Here is a 19,592-nt window from a genome sequence, read left to right on the forward strand (position 1 = left end):
CGTAAACTCTATCACCTTTTATCTCGCTCCAAACAACTCGAAATAAATCGCGAGTCTAATTACTGTCTCTCTCCGAGTAGAAAAATACCAGTTTTGGGATTGCACAAAGAGCCAAAATGCGTTTAGAGCTTGCGATTTAATACGAAGCTCCGACGCATTCGCCCGGAAAGACGGGCTGAAACAGTTTGAGGTTGCGGTCTGTCAAAAATTTTTTCGCCAACCTCTCTTCGAAAATGTGCAAAATACTGGGCTGCGCTTCTTCGTGCTTGCTTTGAAACTGTCTCAATTGAATCGTACAACCTTCGATGTTGACTAAGTCGCATTATCAACTCCGTGATCCTCCCGGAAAGTGCCATGCAACGCCTCGCAGGCGGCGTTGCCGGTAATGGCAGCTTCACCGCAAGGCGAGGTTCCAAGGTTTCGTGACTGCCGTATCTTCTTGCTTCGAGGTAATGTTTACGTCGCTCGTACAATAAACAATCGGGCTGCATGGACGTAGCATGGAGGGGATGGGTGAAAGGGTACGCGGTATCTTCCATTTTTAAACGCGCCAGCCAAGCTGGGGTCGCCGATCGCCAACCATCTGTGAGCTGTACGGCGCGATATTTGGCGCCTTCGGCGCGCGCGCGCGTTTGTTTACAGTCGAAGGGGAGGTGTTGGGTTTGCCCCCGAACAAAAATAAAATGAAATAAAGAGAACAGGCTCGGTGTATCAGCCTCCGGCGTGCCTCTATAGCGAGCCTGATAATCGTAAATTGGCTCTGAACGGCGTTCCTCGTTGAAGGGTGCTGCGCGCGCGTACGGTATCCGACGGAGAGCCGCGCCGCGTTGGACGGATTTCCCTGCGCCGTCATTAGGAACCGAAAGTCCGATGCCGGATGAAGAGTTTTCTAAGGGGACGCTGACCAAGCAGTGCGGCAAAAGGTGATTGAATTGTGAAGCTAGGCGTGTGCAACGTTTGTGTATGTTTTGCGGAAATGTAGATGTACGCGCAATTTCGGGAAAGCAAAAAGTATTTCGAGAAAAGTTGTGATATAGTAGTTGTTGCGGGATCACGGTTACAAATAACTACGCGTGCAAAAAAAAAAGTTCGCGTGCATGTTATATACGTATACAAACACTGGTGCCGAGTAGCAAGAGTGTGTGTTTTAGTTAGTACATAGTTAAGGACTCGACGAAGTGGTAGCAGTTATTGACTGTCGAATTTTGTTTGTTTCACGGGGATATACATTCATTCTTTTCGTCTTCTGTTGCGAGTTTTTCAACAAATTCTCGACAGGTGTCTGCGGAATGTGTATATAATGCTCTTAAATTTCGTTACTTTTTCATTCGGTGCAACCACACTGTGCACCCTGACCTTTATTATCGCTGTAAGCGATTTCAGATTTGCAAGAATCACTGAAGTCTGCTGGTTTACAGAGCAGCGTACATAGAAGGCAAGCCTATGTGTTTGGGAGATTTCATTTACAACAACAGGATGCTGCAGCAGCTGTAGTTCCATGTCAGTGTGCCTGTAGACCATAATCATGGCTGCATGAGAGCGTGCCAAACCGTATGCCAAAGTTCCATAGAGTGAGTAAGAAGGATGGCAGGGTTCGATGAGCTTAGTGTTTTGTTAATTACAGCCGCATGAAAACGATATGCCTTCGTAGTTTCGTGTGACTGCTTCATGTGTGAGGAAAGCTTTTGCATGACATGTTAAAGACCTTTTTGAAATAGAAGAATATTGTCAGCCAGGCGAGCAATCTGAGAATCGTATAATAGTCATTCATTCTTGCTCGTTATGGCAATATACTCAGAAATTGAGCTATGTATTGTGGGGGTGCTATCAGACCCCACAGTATGTTGATACGCTACTGCACGTCATTATTTTGCATGTTCATGTCGTCGTTGAATGCGATACAAATTGTCTCGTCTCCGGGTCCAAACAAGGGCCCAGACATCCTTTGTAACTTTAGTTAATCTCATCACAAATCTGTTTAATCGACTGGGCAGGCATAATGGACTGGTGAGTATGCACAAACGTTCTTCAAGTTGGGCAGGCGGTGTGTTTGCCACTATGTTATTGGCCCTCTGCCATCCATAGTTTGCATAGAACCAAGAAATTGGGCCAGTCGTGAGGTGTAATTGAAGCGAGAGTGATGTTTGCCAGCAGCACGCAAAGTCTAGAATGACAGAAAATCAGACAGTGTTGGTAGAGATTCATACTACAGCAAGCCATGCGTGAGAAACACGTACGAAAACATTTCTGCGGTCCTTCGCGCCCTTAGATACGCAAGACTGGGCAAGTTGGTACTGCGTTGCAAATGCTACACAGTGATGCAAGGAATGTAAAGAACAGTTGGGGAGGCATTGAAGGGAAGAAGAGAGCAGAGCATTGACACAGCGAGGTCTCTTAAGTGAACCATTAAAGGGAGGTTCGTAGAAGAAGGCAAGGAAGGAGTTCATTAGGGCGGTAAAATTCGGCTGGCTGGTACCAGTATATTACAGAGCGCACCAAATTAAGACATGGACTAACAGAGAAGATCAGTGCTGACTGCTAACTGAAATCTTTACTACACAAGTATGAAATATTTACAATAATGTCACTCCTCGAGACTTATGCCTGGACACCTGCAGCCTGCACTCAAATGCCATGAGTTTTCCTTAGATGACATAGCTCTAAAACCAGGTACCAATGCAGGCTACAGATGCACAGTTTCTAGGAGTGACATTATTGCTTATGTTTCATTCTTGTGCAGTAAAAATATCGGTTGGTAGTCACTGCTTGTCTCATCTTCCATCCAACTCCTTGTCTTAATTTGTTGCTCTAAGTGGGGAAAGAGCTTGGTGTACAAAAAATTGAAAAATGTTGACAAGTGAAGACTGCATGACTTGATATTGCACCCATGTTTCTCACCTGCCCGACTTTTTGTATGATGTATTCACATCTGTGTCCAGCTGTGACGCACTCGATAGCGTCACAGCTGTTGTTATCCACAGGCGTGTTGTTATTGATTATCGTTGTGGGAGCAGGATGAGGTGTTCATGGTTTACGATGTGGTTTTCTGATCTTTGCTGAGGGATTAATAGGTGTGGATTCCAAGAATAAAATGTTAGTTTGAAGTTAGCGCTTCTCGTGTCTCTGTTCCTCGCTTGTGTCTTTGTTTCTTGCATTACCTGCTCGGTACGCAATCACACAAACTCGCCCAGATTTCAGTTCTTGCAAGCATTCAATAGTACGGCTACTACATGCACAGGATGTCATCGCTGCTGTTCGAGCCGAGCGAAGGGCGGTGCGGTAGCTGTACGCCGCCGCCGTCGTCCCAGCAGAGCCACGGCTACCACCTGGCGGGGGGGCCGCAGGGCGGGGGGTCGCGCGTGCCCCCCTTTGCCCCGCAGCCCCACACGGGGGGTCAGCCGGGAGGCATGCGCTCGCTCTCGGTCACGTCGGCGCACGCGCAACAGCAGCAGCCACAGCAACAGCCCGTGTCGACGGTCACGTGCAACGCGCACGAAGTGTGCCACTACTTTCAACAGGTGAGCGATGCTACGAAACACCCAGACTCGCCGAAACTAAAGAAGTGATGTAGTAAATACAAATTATGTTAATAAATTTATGATCTTATTTGATGTACAGTCAGCGTCAGAAGTTTAGGGACCACGGGACACAAGAAAAAGATTAATATTCTCGCTGCTGCAGCCAGCAGCATTGAATTTAGATTTCCGGCCACTTCTAAAACACGCTATTTGAAAGTTTTTTCTGACCTAGTGGTCTCTAAACTTTTGATGCTGACTGTACATTTGTGTGATTTACTGTAATGTTTAACCCGAACTTTACTTATTGTTATCGAAATTGAAATGTGACTCGTTTGGTTGTAACATCATTTTCATGTGTTTCTTTTAGTGTGCATCTAAGTTACTGATGCAAGTTGTGTAATAATGCACCTACCTAATTGGTGTAAAGTGTCGTACCACCCTATAATGACCCTCAAGCGAGGGTTGACAGTATTTCTAAATACTAAATAATATGTAGATAGCCCCTCACCAGGACCCATTGCAAATCCTGGTTACTCGCAGGAAGCTGCAGAGTGCTGTCTCGGCAGCATTTCAATGGAAATCTGTAATTTCCGGGGTGTTATAAGGTAATGAGTCGGTAAGAAAAATCCATCTGTCCGTGTCCAAGAAATGTGCAGGCCCATCCGGGATATAGCGCAAATACTGTCAGCCCAGTATTGGCAAGTGACAGCAATACTGGGCTGTCACTTGCCAATACTGGGCAACCCACAGACCACTATTGGCCCCTTTTCCATTACGGGAGTGGAATGCGCATAGGAGCACGGAAGCTTGGGTGAGTTTGTATGACGTGATGGAATAACTTTGCAGCGCCGAAAAAACAAGGACAGATGAGAAAGAGCGGACAACACGAATGCGCAGTTTAACCCATTGAGTGTATTCTTGACAGTGGCCAGTGCAGGTGTGGTGTGGTAACCACGAATAGTTATGTGTCATACTTTAGTAGTCGTAGACCCACACTCTGTGTGCTGGGATCAAACACGTGCAAGAGAAGATGGGAGGTAAGCAGTACGACACACAGACAAGGGATGAAAGAGACGTCTGTACTTGTGTTCCACTTCACCACCTTGACATTCTTAGGCTCACCAATTCAAACCGGTTCACAAACTTCACAACTATCCATACTTTTATCCAAAACAAAAGCCAAAACACAACAGTAAACAGAGCCGCAAGTGCGTTCAAAGCCACAAGCACGAAGATTAGGCAAATCCATGTACTACCCATCATTCCCATGGTGGCTGAACGATCGCAGCGCCAGAGTTCCCTCTAATAAATAATGTAGTAAACTCTATGTTTTAAATATGCAATACCAACTAGCCCGCTTGCATACCTTGCTCCTGTTAACGAGACACCAGCAGGTGAGCTTCACTGCCTATGCAAGCTCTGCCCACCTCTGCCCCTTTCCCTTGCCTCAGCTGGTGTCCACGGAGGCTTACCTTCCTTGCATCGTGAAATGAAACACGATTTTTAACGCGATAGCGTGAAAAAGCTCGTTTCGCAGAAATTCCGGCGTCGGTGTTGTTGGTTTTGAGCGAAAAATTATCATCTTGTTTGTGACCGAAAAATCGAGAAAGATGTTGCAAATAAAATAAATAATGAAAATCTTCGGGTCCGAGTGAGAATCGAACCCAGGCCATCTGCGTAGCAATTAGGTCTTCTACCACAGAGCCATGCCATTTTGTGAAACTGCTTCAGAAAAAAACACCATATGAATGTCATGTAGTGGAAGGAGTCTTCTTAACGCATGTAATATTGCGTGGCAGAAGCCTAGAATCGTGCCAGGTGTCAAAACATGTGAGTTGCGCAACTAGTAGGTGTCTTAAAGGCCCACCCATTACAAAGCACCCAGACATATTTAATCCTCACCATGAGCAAAAGCATCAACAAAGTGAGCAGCTGCGTAGGATCGTGTGTTGCCTTATGGACGCGTAGTGGGCCCTTCGCTGATTCGCAAAAGGAATCATTATGGCGTAGTGGGCACTTAAGTGTAGTTGCAGTAGGCATTCTAGGATACTTTGAAACGGCCAATGTTACGCGCACAGTCGTTCGTTTCCTTAAGGCACACGGTTGAGCATGCACCGAGAACCGAAGCCAGGCCAGCAGTTGAGGAAGCGATTCGCACGGGGCTCGATTAGGCTATCACATTCTACTCTAGAAGGCGAAGCTCAAGGGTCCTCCAAGTTTTTTTTCTTAATCTAAGCACTTTCTTCGGTACAAAACAAGGGCTGCACCGCTTCTTGAACAGTATTCGAAGTGTCCATGCTGACTCACCATTTCCCTTTACTGTCCCTCTAAAGTATGATTACCTCGTTATCATTAGAAACATGTCCTCCAGGCTACGTTACTCACCAGGTGGTCAAAATTTCCAGAGCCCTCCACTACGGCATGCGTCGTAATAATATCAAGGTTTCGGCACGTAAAACCCCAGATAATAATAATAATAATAATAATAATAATAATAATAAAAATAATAATAATATTATTATTATTATTATTATTATTATTATTATTATTATTATTATTATTATTATTATTATTATTATTATTATTATTAGAGACAACAAAGTACCCACGACGCGCATTTCCAGGTTTTCTACGTGTCGGCCATCCTCACGGGCATCGCGCTGGTCATCGCCGGCGCCATCCAGACTGGAGCACCGGACGCCTCGCTCAGCTCCGAGCTGCCCCCGATGGGACCCGGGGTCGGAGAGCCACCAGATGGCGTGGTCGCCGGTGGTGACCTGCTCGTGTTTGTCTACATCGGCGTGCTGCTCATCGGCGTCAACGTGTCGCTACTGCTCCTGCAGTGCTACATGCGCAGCAAGGAGTTGCGACGAGCCCGGCGGACGGCGATGATGCAGCCACCGTCGATTCCGCCCGCCACGGTGCACTACAACCCCCTCGTGTCTGTCGGTCCACCGAGACAGGTGATAGAAGACTTTCTCTCGTTCCTCCCTTCTCACCCCATTCGTTGATGCGTCACCGTTAGCACTGTTAAGAGGCCATACGTGTGCTTATCATGACATTATTCACAGATTAGTGCAAGAAACAGATCCGAGTCAGCACCTGACTGCTTCACTAGAGTGCTTATTTGGGCCGGTTGGTACATGTTCAACAAAACGAGAAACAGCGCGAAACACAGGACGGTGAATGAGACTGACCAAGCGCTGCTCCATCTCATTCACTGTCCTGTGTTTTGCGCTGTTTCTCGTTTCGTTGAACGTGACTGCTTCTTTCACATTCTTTGTGGCTTTTTATGCTACTTTGTTAATAATGTCATACCAACTACCAGGGTTGCTGTTAAGTAAGAAAAAATTAATTGCCCGCTCCCACAGCACTCTTTTCCTGCCTTATATGCTACAACCGCAGATCATTTTGGGGGCGATTGATTGACAGGCCAGTCGATCTGGTTGATCAACTGATTCAATCATTGATGTGCTTACCTTTTACCTAATTGATTGATAGATTGGTTGGCCAACTAATTACTTAAGCCGTTGGATACCGGGTGCTTTTCTGAGGTGCAGAAAAATTTGTTTTTGTGACGTCCTAAAAATGTGTGGCGGGGTTCCCTAATGCATTGATTAGCAATAGATTAGATTGTTCAGTGTCCGTTAATATAGGTGTAAAGCTTAACACCTAAACATCTTACACCTTACTGCTTGAAATACAGCTTTTTCAATCGAAAGTTGAACCCATGATATCATTTTCAGATAAACTGTCTTACGCTTTGCCCATCAGAGCGTAGCTCAGCTAATTGCATATCTGTTTCTTGGGCTACAAAAGTAGCATAGTTCTGCAAAGGATGAAAAGGCTGCCTCAGTTCACCAAATAAAAGAAAATAACGCTGTTTTCTTTCTTTTAGCCTCCTTGGCTTGTCTTTCCATTCCTTGCTGCACTGTGTTATGTTTGCAGTGCAGTGCCAACTTACTCAGTCTTGAATGCTCGTCTCCTGGGCCTTGCCAAGCAGCAGAAAGATACTCTGTACTTGCAGTAAAACAGCGCCGGCGAAAGCAACAGACCAGACGAGGAGAAAGACACTTAACACTCCTCGTCTGGTCTCTTGTTTTCGCCGGCGCTGTTTTACTGTGAATATGAACCAACTAGCCCAAAAGTACATCTTGACAAGCTACTCTGTAGTTAGGCACAAGCTTAGGTACAAGCTTAGAAGAAACCGTTGTTTCCTCCTAAAGGCTGGTGAATATGCGAATACTGCCGCGTGAAGTCACCAAAATTGACACTGTAGCCTGACGTCACGCTAGTGTCAGTGTCAGTAGGTGTGCCATGGGAAAATTGATTTGAATATCAAAATAAAATACCTTATCGGCATTTACAGAGCTTCACACTTGCTCAGAGTGGTCTCTGGATACAGGAGGTTTGTATGACGGGAGTAAACTCAACTTCCAAAATTGGTGTCAGTACCCCTTTAAGTTGTATCCGTCTGTAGGTACAGGAAACCTTTATTCACATTCGTGAAGATCAATCAACTTCCAAAATTGGTGTCAGCACCTCCTTATGTTGTATCCGACTGTAGGTACAGGAAACCTTTATTCACATTCATGAAGATCAATAAACTTCCAAAATTGGTGTCAGTACCCCTTTAAGTTGTATCCATCTGTAGGTACAGGAAACCTTTATTCACATTCGTGAAGATCAGTAAACTTTCAAAATTGGTGTCAGTACCCCTTTAAGTTGTATCCGTCTGTAGGTACAGGAAACCTTTATTCACATTCATGAAGATCAGTCAACTTCCAAAATTGTTGTCAGCACTTCTTTACGTTGTATCCGACTGTAGGTACAGGAAACCTTTATTCATTCATGAAGATCAAAACTTGAGGTTGAATCGAACCGACACCGGCTCCGCAGGTGGCCATGCCCTGTGCCGTGGACATCGCGTCCGGCATACACAGGCAGCAGCCACAGATGCCGTCGCCGGGTAAGGCTCAGCGACGCGGCTACGGCCCGGCGTCAGTGCACAGCGTCGCAACGGTGCCGGCGATGCCCAGCACCCAGCCCCACTGGCTGCTCACCCCTGGCTCCCGGTGAGCGAATCGCTGAGAGCTTTGCGCCGAAGGTAATTGTGCCGCACATGCCACTAACGTCCCCATTATGTCCCCACAAATGGCAGTTAAAGGAAACCTGCGATGAAATTTCGGACCTTCTTAGAAAGCCTATTTTAAGACAGTGTAATAAAAATAGAGGAGCCACTGTGCAAAATTTTACGTTGAAGTATGAATGGATGAGTCGTAAAAATGTTTTTTTCTTTCTTTTTAAACAATACTGGAGGAAGAATGCTGCCATAATTGCTCAGTGGAGGTCATCTGTAATATATAATACATGGTTGCTTGCTATAGTGGAAGCTTGGGCAAATTGGTACGGCATACTCGAGGAGCTATTTTCGAACTGTCCATCAAATGGACATGTCCATTTCGGCCGAGCGCATTCAGTTACTCGAGAAAGCGGCAAGCCGTAACTTCATCGCTCTCTTCACCACATCGACGCACCGCACCCACACAGCACACTCCCAGCATTAGAAGAAAGTGGACGGTCACAGAACACTTAAACAAATTTGGCAAGTCTTTCATGGCATATGAGCATGTCCCAGATGCTCATATCAGGGCTGATGCAGCCCTGATACAGCCTGGCAGACTTCTTCCTATTCTCAAATCTGAAGAGAAGCCTGAAAAGTCGCCGTTTCAATGGCGTTCCCACCATCTGACAAGCTGTCACGGAGTCTCTGATAGAGGTCACGGCAGCCGACTTTCAGGGAGTTTTTGCAGCGTGGGAATCGCTTTGGAATTGGTGAATTGATGCCCAAGGAAACTATTTTGAAGAATATATATAATATGTGCCGATTAGATCAAAAAATTAATTTCAGCAGACCAAGTCTCATTACTTTACAGACAGACCCTGTATGTGCACATTAAAGAATCCCACATGGCTGCATGTCTGATAATTGTATCATAGTTTCGGCACATCAAACCCCAGAATTTGATTAGATTTTGCACGCTTTCTCTTTTGCAGGGCAGCCACGGTCGCCGCTAGCCAGCCGCCTCCGAGCTACGATAACCTCTTGGTGGTCGGGCATGCACCACGCGAAGTCGCCACACTTCACCTCATCTAGTCACCTTCTTCTTTTGGCACGCCTCACTTTTGGTCCGGGTGTCCGGGCTCAACGCAACTGCCCCTGCATTTAAGTCTTGAGTGAGAGGATGCATATGTAGTGGCTGCTTTTAGGTAACAAGACAGGACAAGGGAAAGTAGGGAATCAATGTCCTGCAAGCTCCTTGGCATGTCCTGCTAGGGAACTGACATGTCCTGCTTTTGTGAAAGGGAGGACGTAGTTAATTTTAGAAAACATGACGAGGCAAGGACATCAATAAGGAAGCCAACAGGACATGTCCTGTCAGGATGTAACTGCTCTTGTGTGGCACGTCAAGACAAGTATAAGAAAGAATATAACCTACCAGACATCTCCTGACGGCCATCTGTCAGGACATGTCCTGTCTGTTTTGTTCTTGCTTTGTTCTTGTCTTGTCCTGCCTGAAAGAAGCTGCGCCGTGTTTACAAGCAGGATATGTCTCATCAGGACATACTCAGTTTACGCAGTGTGATAAGGGCAAAAAATAGAGAACTTAGGAGACCATTCCTGTCAGTTGTCCGAAGGGGCAGGAAGCATTAATTTCATCATTTTATGTCCTTGTATTGTCGCGCTACCAAAAAGCAGTCATACCTTACCTGGGAACAGAGCATGTCCTGCCTGTACGTGTCAGCTGCTATTGTGTACTTCCTCAGGGTAAGGACAAAAAGGTGACATGGCAGGGTGTTACTTCTCTGAGCACTTTCTCTGCTATCAGGCACTGACAGGACATGTCATGACTGTTGACTTTCAGGACATGTCCTGTCAGTCTTATTCTCGCCTTGTTTTTTCGTTATGTGCTATTTAGGAGAAGCTACGCCACGCATAGTTCCACAAGATGGGGACAAAAGGTAGAGGTGTGACAGGACATGTCCCGTCGACTTGATTTCTTTTGTCCTTGTTGCACCAGCTCGCAGAAAGACATGTCCTGTTACACTTCGTCGCCTTTACTCTTGTGCTCCCGTCGCCTTCATACTTTCTTTTTTGTTAACTACCTAGGAGAAGGACATGTCTTGGCAATGCGGAAGGATGGAACTGACAGGATATGTCCTGCCATTCTTCGTCTTCCTTGTCCGTGCTGTGCTACCTAAAAGCAGACATAAATCCACACTCGCCTACATGTCCTCTTGTAGGGTACGTATGTATTGGTCCCGCTTTTCTAGATTTGCGCGCCTTCTCTAAATGGCATCAAGAAGAAGCATCAGTCGAAGAAAGGAATTTCTCACGCATCGTCTCGTGCTCGAGCTTTCTGCTGCAGTGCAGCCATCTCGTAACACCACTCATACCGACTGCATTTTGTAACAATGGGAACACATCATTGACATTTTTCACATTTTCGAGCTCCCAATGTCACTCTAAAAGTCGTAAAAGAGAAGTTCATAGGCAAGGGTGGAAGTTCGCCACATCATCCTCTGCCTGCTGCTGTAATGCGGTTTACTTTAAACGATACGTGTCACAATGATCATCTTGCATAATACTCAACGCATGCATCTGAGCTTTTGAAGCAGCCTCGAAGAAAGAAGAATTTCTTAAAGGATAGATTTTGACGCCATTACCTCACCGTTTCGAAGCTTTCCGCCTTCGCACGGTCAACTTACGACAGTAGCGATCATAACAATTACTTCTTGTGTCGATAAGTGTTTTTTACCGCTGCAGTACGTATTGAAGGCATTTTACAAGATAGGCCTAGATACAGTGCTATATACATCAATAATGATCAAATTTTGTCATTTCTATTATGATTGTCATTATAGTGTGCCGTGTTTGCAAACCATCAAAAGAATAATCGCGTAAGGTGAAGGCTTATTGCAGCTAAGTTACTATCTCTGATATTGTATCTTTTGCGTTTTCGGTACATTGTACGCCGTGCTTCTGATGCCACCACTTGCCCTGCCAGATTGTCCTGTACTTTATTTTATACAAAGCAAGCAATGCTATATACACTCAAACCTCAATAACAGTCACATCTGCCACGAAAATAACTTCGTTATATCCAAAAATTCGTTACAAACGTTTATTTGTAACACTGTATCTATGACAAGACTATTCTTCATTTACTTCATTATAACCGATAATTCGTTATATCAGAGTTCGTTATATCGAGTTAGATAGAAATACTTTTCTCACTGCTCATTTTTGCGGTGAAAAAATAGTGTCACGTATGGATGTATTAAGGAATACAGTAGTGTATCACATGTGGTACAGTTATTAGATGAGTGATAGATTTTTTTCTTAATATTATGCACTTTTCTGGAAATGAAATGCCAGCTAAAGGGTAAAAGGGAGCAGAGAATTAGTTAGGTCTTCGCTTAAGTCACAGGTCGGCAAAAAATGCGGAGCTCACTTGTACTCACTCAAGGAGTATATTTTGCGCTTAGGGCTCACTCGGACTCAGGCTCACCAAAATTTTCATCAACCGAACTCACTCGGACTCAGACTCGCTGAAACTTTTCTCCACCTGGACTCAAACTCGCCAAAATATTACTCACTCAGACTCATACGGCTCGATCTGAGTTTGACTGAGTAAGTGAATCGACTCATGAGTGAGTTTGCCGACCTATTGCTCAAGTACATCGCATTTCTTTATGAGAGTGCGATTGCTCACAAGCGTTCTGATAAGGGAATGCAAAGCATACTTTATGGGCAGTGAGCAGTAAAATTTGACGTCCTTTGCTTGCAAGTTTTGTCGAAGAGCCACAGCTACCTCCCCTAGTGTCATTTCGAGTTTGCGTGTAAATGATCTGCATCGTTCGACACCTACATTAGCCGTCGGAGAGTTCTTGTTTCGAAGCGGCGCACACAGCTTCAAAATTATGAAATTAAGGGTTTGACGTAATCTCATCTGGTAAGCAAGAGGCGCTGTGAGAATTTCGTCGAAAGAAATGGTTTAGGCATTACATCTACGCGCTGTCATAGACAGGTTGTCGCACCGAGAAAGCCCGCCTCATCAAGCAGGACTGAAGGTGACGAGAAGCACATGGGGGCAGCTTATGAGCGACAAAATGCGGTAACTCGAGAGGCGTTGCTCTCAGAGTTCTGGGGCTTTTCTCTCCGATTTCGGGTCTTGCAATCATTTTTCATGAGTTGAGCCCTGCTTTCTAGTCTTATGCAGTCTCGAGTGACTGCATTTCTGTATTCAGAAAAGCAGCTAGCCGTGTCTAGTCAGCACCTTCACTGAAGCCGCAAAACGAGCCCTTCGTCGAGCTCATTGGCGTTGGTTGTAAACGTCGTCATTAATGCTTGTGTTGAGGCTAGTTGGAAATGCACCGGCGTCAAGTGGTGCCGTGTAGTTACACATGCAAGGAGCGCTTGGTTTAGTTTTAAAAGCTTCAAGATCATAAGGCATTACTTGCGATCTATCAGTCAATAGCTTATGGTTTGTAGTGCCCAGGCCAAATACCTCCGCAGCTTGGTATTCAGATTTTCAGCCTTTCCTATTGTCGAACCCCTTCTTTACGACACCTAAATTTTATTAAGTCTTTTATTTAGCAAAATGCTTTAATGGGCATGTCTGTAGAGCCAAATGCGCTGTAATCGTCGAATCAATTGAAATGAGCTCGACGTCTCATTGGTTCGACGAAAGTTGTAGGGGGTAAACCCAGTCATGCAAAATCTGTTGTGCCTGAAATGCTCGAAAATTTATCACTCGTCGCTGCGGTAAGCACATTACCGTGCTGGATTGATCTGAATGCCGTTATCTCAAAGGCTGCCATGGTTTTACCAACTCCCATGAAAGAGCATAAGGCGCACTCAGTGAGCTTGCCATTCAAGTGTGCATACATAAGTCCATAGTCAACGAAACCATATAGGTAAAAACTACTCTTTTTTCTCATGAATAAATGTCGTGTTATTCATACTAGTGTTCTAAATGGCAGCTTAAATGGAAGCTTTGGACCACATAAAAAGCCCAATTTTGGACAGTTTGTCATAGAGCAGTCTTTAAACGTAATATAATGCTTGAAATACAAGAGGAAGCATCACCAAAATCTGGAAAAAAAAAGTTACATCTTTGGATGCCTGAACTGAAAAAAAAAAAAAGCAGTCACTTTTGTCACCGGAAATGACACAGAAAACAGAGGACTTTGAATCAGCACAGCTCCTAAGCACAACCTCCAAGATTAGGTAGTGCCCGCGACACGCCGGAAATCTCGGAGGCTATGGTCTGAGATTGATGTTGTACGCATGTGCTAAACACTTGTTGCACACGTCATTCGTCTTGGTGCTTTTATAGGTCATTTAACAATTGCCAATCCCAGAGTTTCGATAAGATTGCTTGAATGCTGTATATTATTTATTTATAAGCAATTTATACAAACTTGAATTTCATTGAAGCTTGCTTTCAAGTGCTTTTGGTTTTATACAAAGCTTTCTGTATGTATAAGTAATAATCATTTGGTCTTGTTGACTGCATTAAATTGGAGTATAACTGTGCACAGTGCAGTATCATACAGTTTTGCTGTTATGTGAGCTTAAGCTGCAAGGAAATTCAGCTTTTGCTCTGATCCAGCAGTCTACAAGCTTTTGACAAGGACTATACGTTATACAGTAGTCTGACTGCAACTTGATGTCATTGTAGCAAGCTTTCCAAGAGTTCCAATAGCTCGCAAAAATGGAATGGTAGATGCGTGTCATTCGCTGTTTCGCAGCCCCTGCAGGGCCAACATGCAATAAAACATTTTCGCAATTTTTTCGCTGACGTCGAGGTGTAGCTACTGCAGAGATTGCAGTCTTTAGCTTTCGTTGCACAATTTTCTCCCTCTCATACCACATGTTCACGGACAAAAATGCGCTCAACTCTCACTTCTTGCGGTTGAGTCCTTAAGCCGTAGCTCACAACCATAACCATAGCCGTAACCTGGCTGCTGAGTACTAGTCCCTCCTGCCTTGTACAGCTGGCCCGTCTTTTTCTGTCATTTTCTTCGTGATACAGTCGAAGCTCATTATAATTAATTAACACCTGACACAGAAGTAGCTTCGTTGTATCCTGTGCTCATTAATTTATTATATACTCTATGTCATAATAGCTCCGAGACAATTTTTATTTACTGCATTATATCCATGTTCACTGTATTGGGGTTCTACTGTGTTCTTGTCTGTGCTGAGACGTAATGACATAAACCTTTTGTTTATCGGATGAACTTCGCTCAAGTGCTCAAGGGGCGATCACTTTACCTGCCGCAGTTTTGTTCCGAGTGGTGACGGTGTTTTTTGTTCTATGTGTGCGACAACGTCGAATTTTGTACCTGAATGCAGATTTTTCCTTTTTATGAAGTGTTTTGAGTGTGCAATGTCAATGCCGTGTTTTTGTTTCGTTACTTTTAATTGGTGTGGTTGATGAAGAGATGCTTCGTTTACGTTCGTCTTGCTGTATTTCTGCGAGCTAGCTGCTACCGTTTCCTCCCTAGCATCTAGTCCCCCATGTTCTTTTTCACACAGTTCGCCGCAAAAGTTTATGGGACACAGGACTTTAGAGTTAACCGGACTGCCACAAAGAGCGAGAACAAAGCCTCGAATTCAATGTTTCAGTCTGTAGCAGCAGTGTCTTAAACCTTGACAATAAAAACATTAATGGAATCTTATGCATAAAGTCAGTAAAACATTGTGCTGATAGTTATCGTGACTACACCTGCTGATGTCAGCATGCCAGTCACAACAGAGGCCAGACTGTCATTCAAATCCACAGTAAGTGATGCAGATCAATGATTTATGCCAGGTTATACATTTGGAGCTGGTGGTGTCGTTGTGACAAGCCTTTTTGTGACCAAGCCTTTTCATGTGACAGAAGGGGTGAGGGTTAACTCCATCCCATACGTTCCTTATGGAAACTACCTCCGCACTTTTGAGGTCATGTCTATAGGACTCATTAAATTAGAAGCGCCACACCTTAATGAGGTAGAAGCTTGCATGTGTCCCGGAAATCGTGTCTCGTGAACTTTTGTGTGTCTGCATTTCACCGTGTAATGCTGTTTCTGGTCAGGGCCCTTCTTTGGGGTGCTCCACTTTTAGTCACTAGTGCATAGTCTGAGGTTGCTGTTTGTGAACAAGCGGTGAGCTTTCTTTGCTTTAATGTAAGCTCTGTTAAAAGAAACATGCCTAGTGAATACATGAAGACGCAACTGCAAGCTCCCTCAACGTTTCTTCATCGCAAAGCCCTTGGAGCTTCAGCCGCACGTTCACTGCAACACTTCATGCACAAGCCAACGAAAACAAATTTTTGGGGTGTTTGTGTGTGTGTGAATGCATGTAACCTTAAAAACGAGCTTTATCGCGGTGCCCGCACGGCGTCGGTATCGACCGTGACAGCGTTTGACTGAAGGTCATTTCCCGGTGCTGCACTACGAGAAGATGTCGCACGGTTTTGCTCAAAATATCGTTCTGAAGATCTTACTTAGATGGGCGCGCTCAAAAATCAGCTACATAATTTTGGCCTTTCCGTAATCACAATCTTATTGAGAGAAACACCTGTGCTCGTTCTAGACACGAACTTGCACAGTACGCTGCTGGTGCCGTCTTTGAACGCGAGTGTCGGCTGCAGCATCGTTTTATTTCCTATGACCTCGTTCAGAGTTCCCGTTCATCCAACCACAAGGGCAGTATAGCTTATGTGTTAACACACATAATATTACCTAATATATGACGGATTTCTGTTTTATGCATTAAGCCAAGCCTTTTCTAACACTTTGTGGTTGAAGAAAATGCCGAGATATCGCACTGCCAACATCGAGCCTGCGATCAATGTCATCACTGTCCCAATATCCATAAATTGTAGCATGCTCTGCGGAACAGATGATTACAGTGTCCCAGTGTCCGTAAACTGAGGTGTGCTTTACGGAACGGGCAAAATATTTTTGCTCACCGTCAACGGATTTGTTTTCAAGGAGCGAAAAAAGGAAACCACTGTCGTAAAGAGGGGAATTTGTTTTACTACGTACCATCTCTGACGAATGAAACGTGAGAAATTTCCGGAGCATGTGCTTCCATATGTCCCACTCTGTTGCAATGTGCACATGATAGAAAGTGTTGAAGAATTCCATCTTTTACGTGAATTCCCACACATTACTCTGGGTGAACTGGTTCTCTGGATGTAATTGCACACTGTAAATAAAATGCAAACTTTTCAAGTAACTGCACACCGTGATTACAAAACACAGCAAAATCAGATAACCTTTCAGATACCATTACACCAAACGTCAAGGCTGCTGAGGTGAATGTACTACTAGTCATCTCAATGAAGGGTGTGTCACTGCGTTTTGACAACTTTTTGACGGCAGCTTATCTGAGAGCAGCAGACGTCTATGGATGGGGCATCAGCAAAAAAAAAAAATGTACGAAGCTGAAAAAGCATAAAATTACATCATCTGACGATGCCATTACCTCAAAGGTGAAGGGGCTTGGCTGGCATACGTGAAGTATCCGAATTGAATATGATAATCTTAAGGAAGGTTACAGTATTTCACTTGTCTCAGTAACTTTCTACAGACCATATATGTGGAGACAGCAGATTTTAGAAGAACTTCTTGCTGGGCGAGTTGGTGCATGTTCGTGGTGGGAATCGTTGCGCATTCAATCGGACGAACACAGGAAGGAACACTTTCCAATCGGACGAACACAGGAAGGAACACAGGAACACTTTCCGTTTACTCTGTCCTCCCTTCCTGTGTTCGTCCGATTGAATGCGCAACGATTCCCACCATGAAGACAGCAGATCTATGGGCAAACAGACTCGACTGAAACTCAACTGTAATGCTTTGTGAATTCTTCGTAAACCGAGTTTAATGCATGCCGCCACCTTGAACCATCCGTTCTCTGGATGCAGCGTACTATCACGAGGACCTTTTGAGCTGAGCGTGCCACGTTTTCTCGTTGCACAACCCCGGGAAAATTTTCACAGCGTGTTTCCCTCCTATATACACCTTCCTGTTGAGCTTGTGATGGATTTCCACGTAAAAAAAGCGCGACTGTTATTTATTGCTGCCACATTCGTCATGTTTTTGTACAAACATATCATTGTTTCACTGTGTTCACAGTATGTAAACTGGCGTATACGTCTGAACTGCTTGCCAAAAATCAGGGGAACCCACTTTTTGGCCCTTCCCTATCAACGTACGTACTACTTACGATATACGTGCAGAGTGTATCCGTGTGTTTCCTTTTCATATTGTTGGAGCGTTTGTTTATAAATATGTCCTACTGGAAATACTCTGCGTTGTCTGCCTCATTTTCTTATTTTTGTTAAAGCATTATTGGACTGTTTGGAAGTCTGCCTCAAACTAGGTTACCGCGGAAGCTATGGATACCGAGTCCTATCGGAACATCAAACATAGTCACAAATAGCTTTGCAAGTATGTGGAACTGAAACCTGTATTATCCATGTTGGTCAAGTATTATATTTCAAGAGTGTGAAGCAGAAGGCAACTCATTATTTAGTAATCACGAAGCAAGACAGAACACCCTCACAAATCACCACATCTATAAATGCCACAGAGATCTTATGCGACAGCATCTACAACTCTAAGATGTAGTTTGTTAATTGGTAACAAACAGGCAAATTCAAGTACAGCAATGGCCTGAGGAAACCAATAAAACTACTTGGTTTAAAATGATAAAAGAGCAAAAGAAGTGAATTCGCTCTTGATGAAACTTTGTACTTTTAAAGGTGCACTTACAGCTGTGAGGATATTTAGGTCAGCATATACAGTGGTAGTACAGATATTGTGTTGAGCTGTGTGGGCTGAGGCTGATAACAAAATTTCTGTATACAAAATTCGGTAGGAGACTTGATATTAACCACTTCTGCAGCAAAAAAAAAAAAAAAAAAATCTGGTCTTTTTGTTTTTCAAGGTTGAAAAGTTACATTATACGTCGACCTCCCAATTACTATGCTTCTTCAACATGCCGTTGAAATGAGCTAGAATAAAACGCAGGACACAGCAGTTTGGCACAGTTCGATCGGATCATTTCCGAAAATGTACCGATCATCCTAAGTTACAATTCTGCTGCACAGGTATATCGCAATTATATACGAGGAGTAACACTCGTATCATCTTGATACAGGATCTGATGACAATCTCCTCTTATGCAAGACGTCTTCAAGATGTTGCATTTTAGACATATGGATTTAACATTTTACACAGAACGAAGACAATTCTTTTTACAACACACATGGGGAACCTTGCGCCAAAAAGCTTTTATTTTTCAAATTGCAGAAATGAGTGGAATCATAGGCATCGTCCACTGACCAGAGGGAGCTGCGTTGCTTGCACTGGCCCGTCTCAAGTTCGCTGACATTGGCCGTTAGGGGCACGCAAGAAACAGACGCGCGAACACGTCCCCCGTGTAGCCCGGCCACATTCCGCCCACTAATGCAGGGAGGGAGACCCGCGCATCGCGTTCCATTTTGACCGGCCTCGTCTCAGAGTAGCTTTTTTTTATCCACTAGGCTGTGCGTTCTGGCGCTGCAGTCACACGGGAAAACTCGACTGCACGGTGCCTATAGCAATTTTATTGAATATATAAATTCACAGTAGTACATATATCTGGGGTAGAAGAGAATGAAACTTCTTTGTATTTTTAATTTTCTCAGTTCAGTGGTAGTGACTGGCATTATCCCCATATAACAAACAACGAAAGGTCACTTGATATGAAATCATTTTTTCAAGATGCGCGCGCGCATCACAAGATGGACGTCTACATTTCAAACTTCGCTCGCGTAGCTTCAAATTTATGTCGATCTCGCGGAAACGCCAAAAATAAGAACGCTACGGCCCGAAAACTTGTTGCTTCACGCTGTGGAGCAAAGCACGAGATCAAAACAAAAACTTAAGCACGCGCCAAAGCAGATCGATCGGCTCCTCATCGATAATTGATGACAATGTTGCGGCGCCGTTCACAAGGAAGCGTAT

The 19,592-nt window shown here is 44.4% G+C and overlaps 1 protein-coding gene across 2 annotated transcripts; it reads left to right on the forward strand.

The window, feature by feature from the left end:
• The first annotated feature begins 209 nt into the window (after positions 1 to 209).
• On the forward strand, positions 210 to 10,617 carry LOC119399941 (uncharacterized). Of its 2 annotated transcripts, none has more exons than XM_037666841.2 (5): positions 210 to 449; positions 3,239 to 3,518; positions 6,143 to 6,481; positions 8,418 to 8,625; positions 9,576 to 10,617. In XM_037666841.2, exons 2-4 carry the CDS (start codon positions 3,240 to 3,242, stop codon positions 8,595 to 8,597), a joined length of 798 nt encoding a protein of 265 aa, XP_037522769.1. In that variant the 5' UTR covers positions 210 to 449; position 3,239; the 3' UTR covers positions 8,598 to 8,625; positions 9,576 to 10,617. The 2 variants fall into 2 exon arrangements, with proteins under 2 accessions (XP_037522769.1, XP_037522768.1); XM_037666840.2 differs by having other exon boundaries at positions 8,418 to 8,593.
• Positions 10,618 to 19,592: the final 8,975 nt, after the last annotated feature.

The sequence above is a fragment of the Rhipicephalus sanguineus genome, chromosome 7 (assembly GCF_013339695.2).
Source record: "Rhipicephalus sanguineus isolate Rsan-2018 chromosome 7, BIME_Rsan_1.4, whole genome shotgun sequence".
In the NCBI taxonomy this organism is placed as follows: Eukaryota; Metazoa; Arthropoda; class Arachnida; order Ixodida; family Ixodidae; genus Rhipicephalus; species Rhipicephalus sanguineus.

Bases quoted from the DNA above. Each gene is read 5' to 3' on its own strand.
- LOC119399941 (XM_037666840.2), top strand. From the start codon at position 3,240: ATGTCATCGCTGCTGTTCGAGCCGAGCGAAGGGCGGTGCGGTAGCTGT. The intron at 3,519-6,142 runs GTGAGCGATGCT...GCGCATTTCCAG, and splicing joins TGTGCCACTACTTTCAACAG to GTTTTCTACGTGTCGGCCAT. The intron at 8,594-9,575 runs GTGAGCGAATCG...TCTCTTTTGCAG, and splicing joins CTGCTCACCCCTGGCTCCCG to GGCAGCCACGGTCGCCGCTA.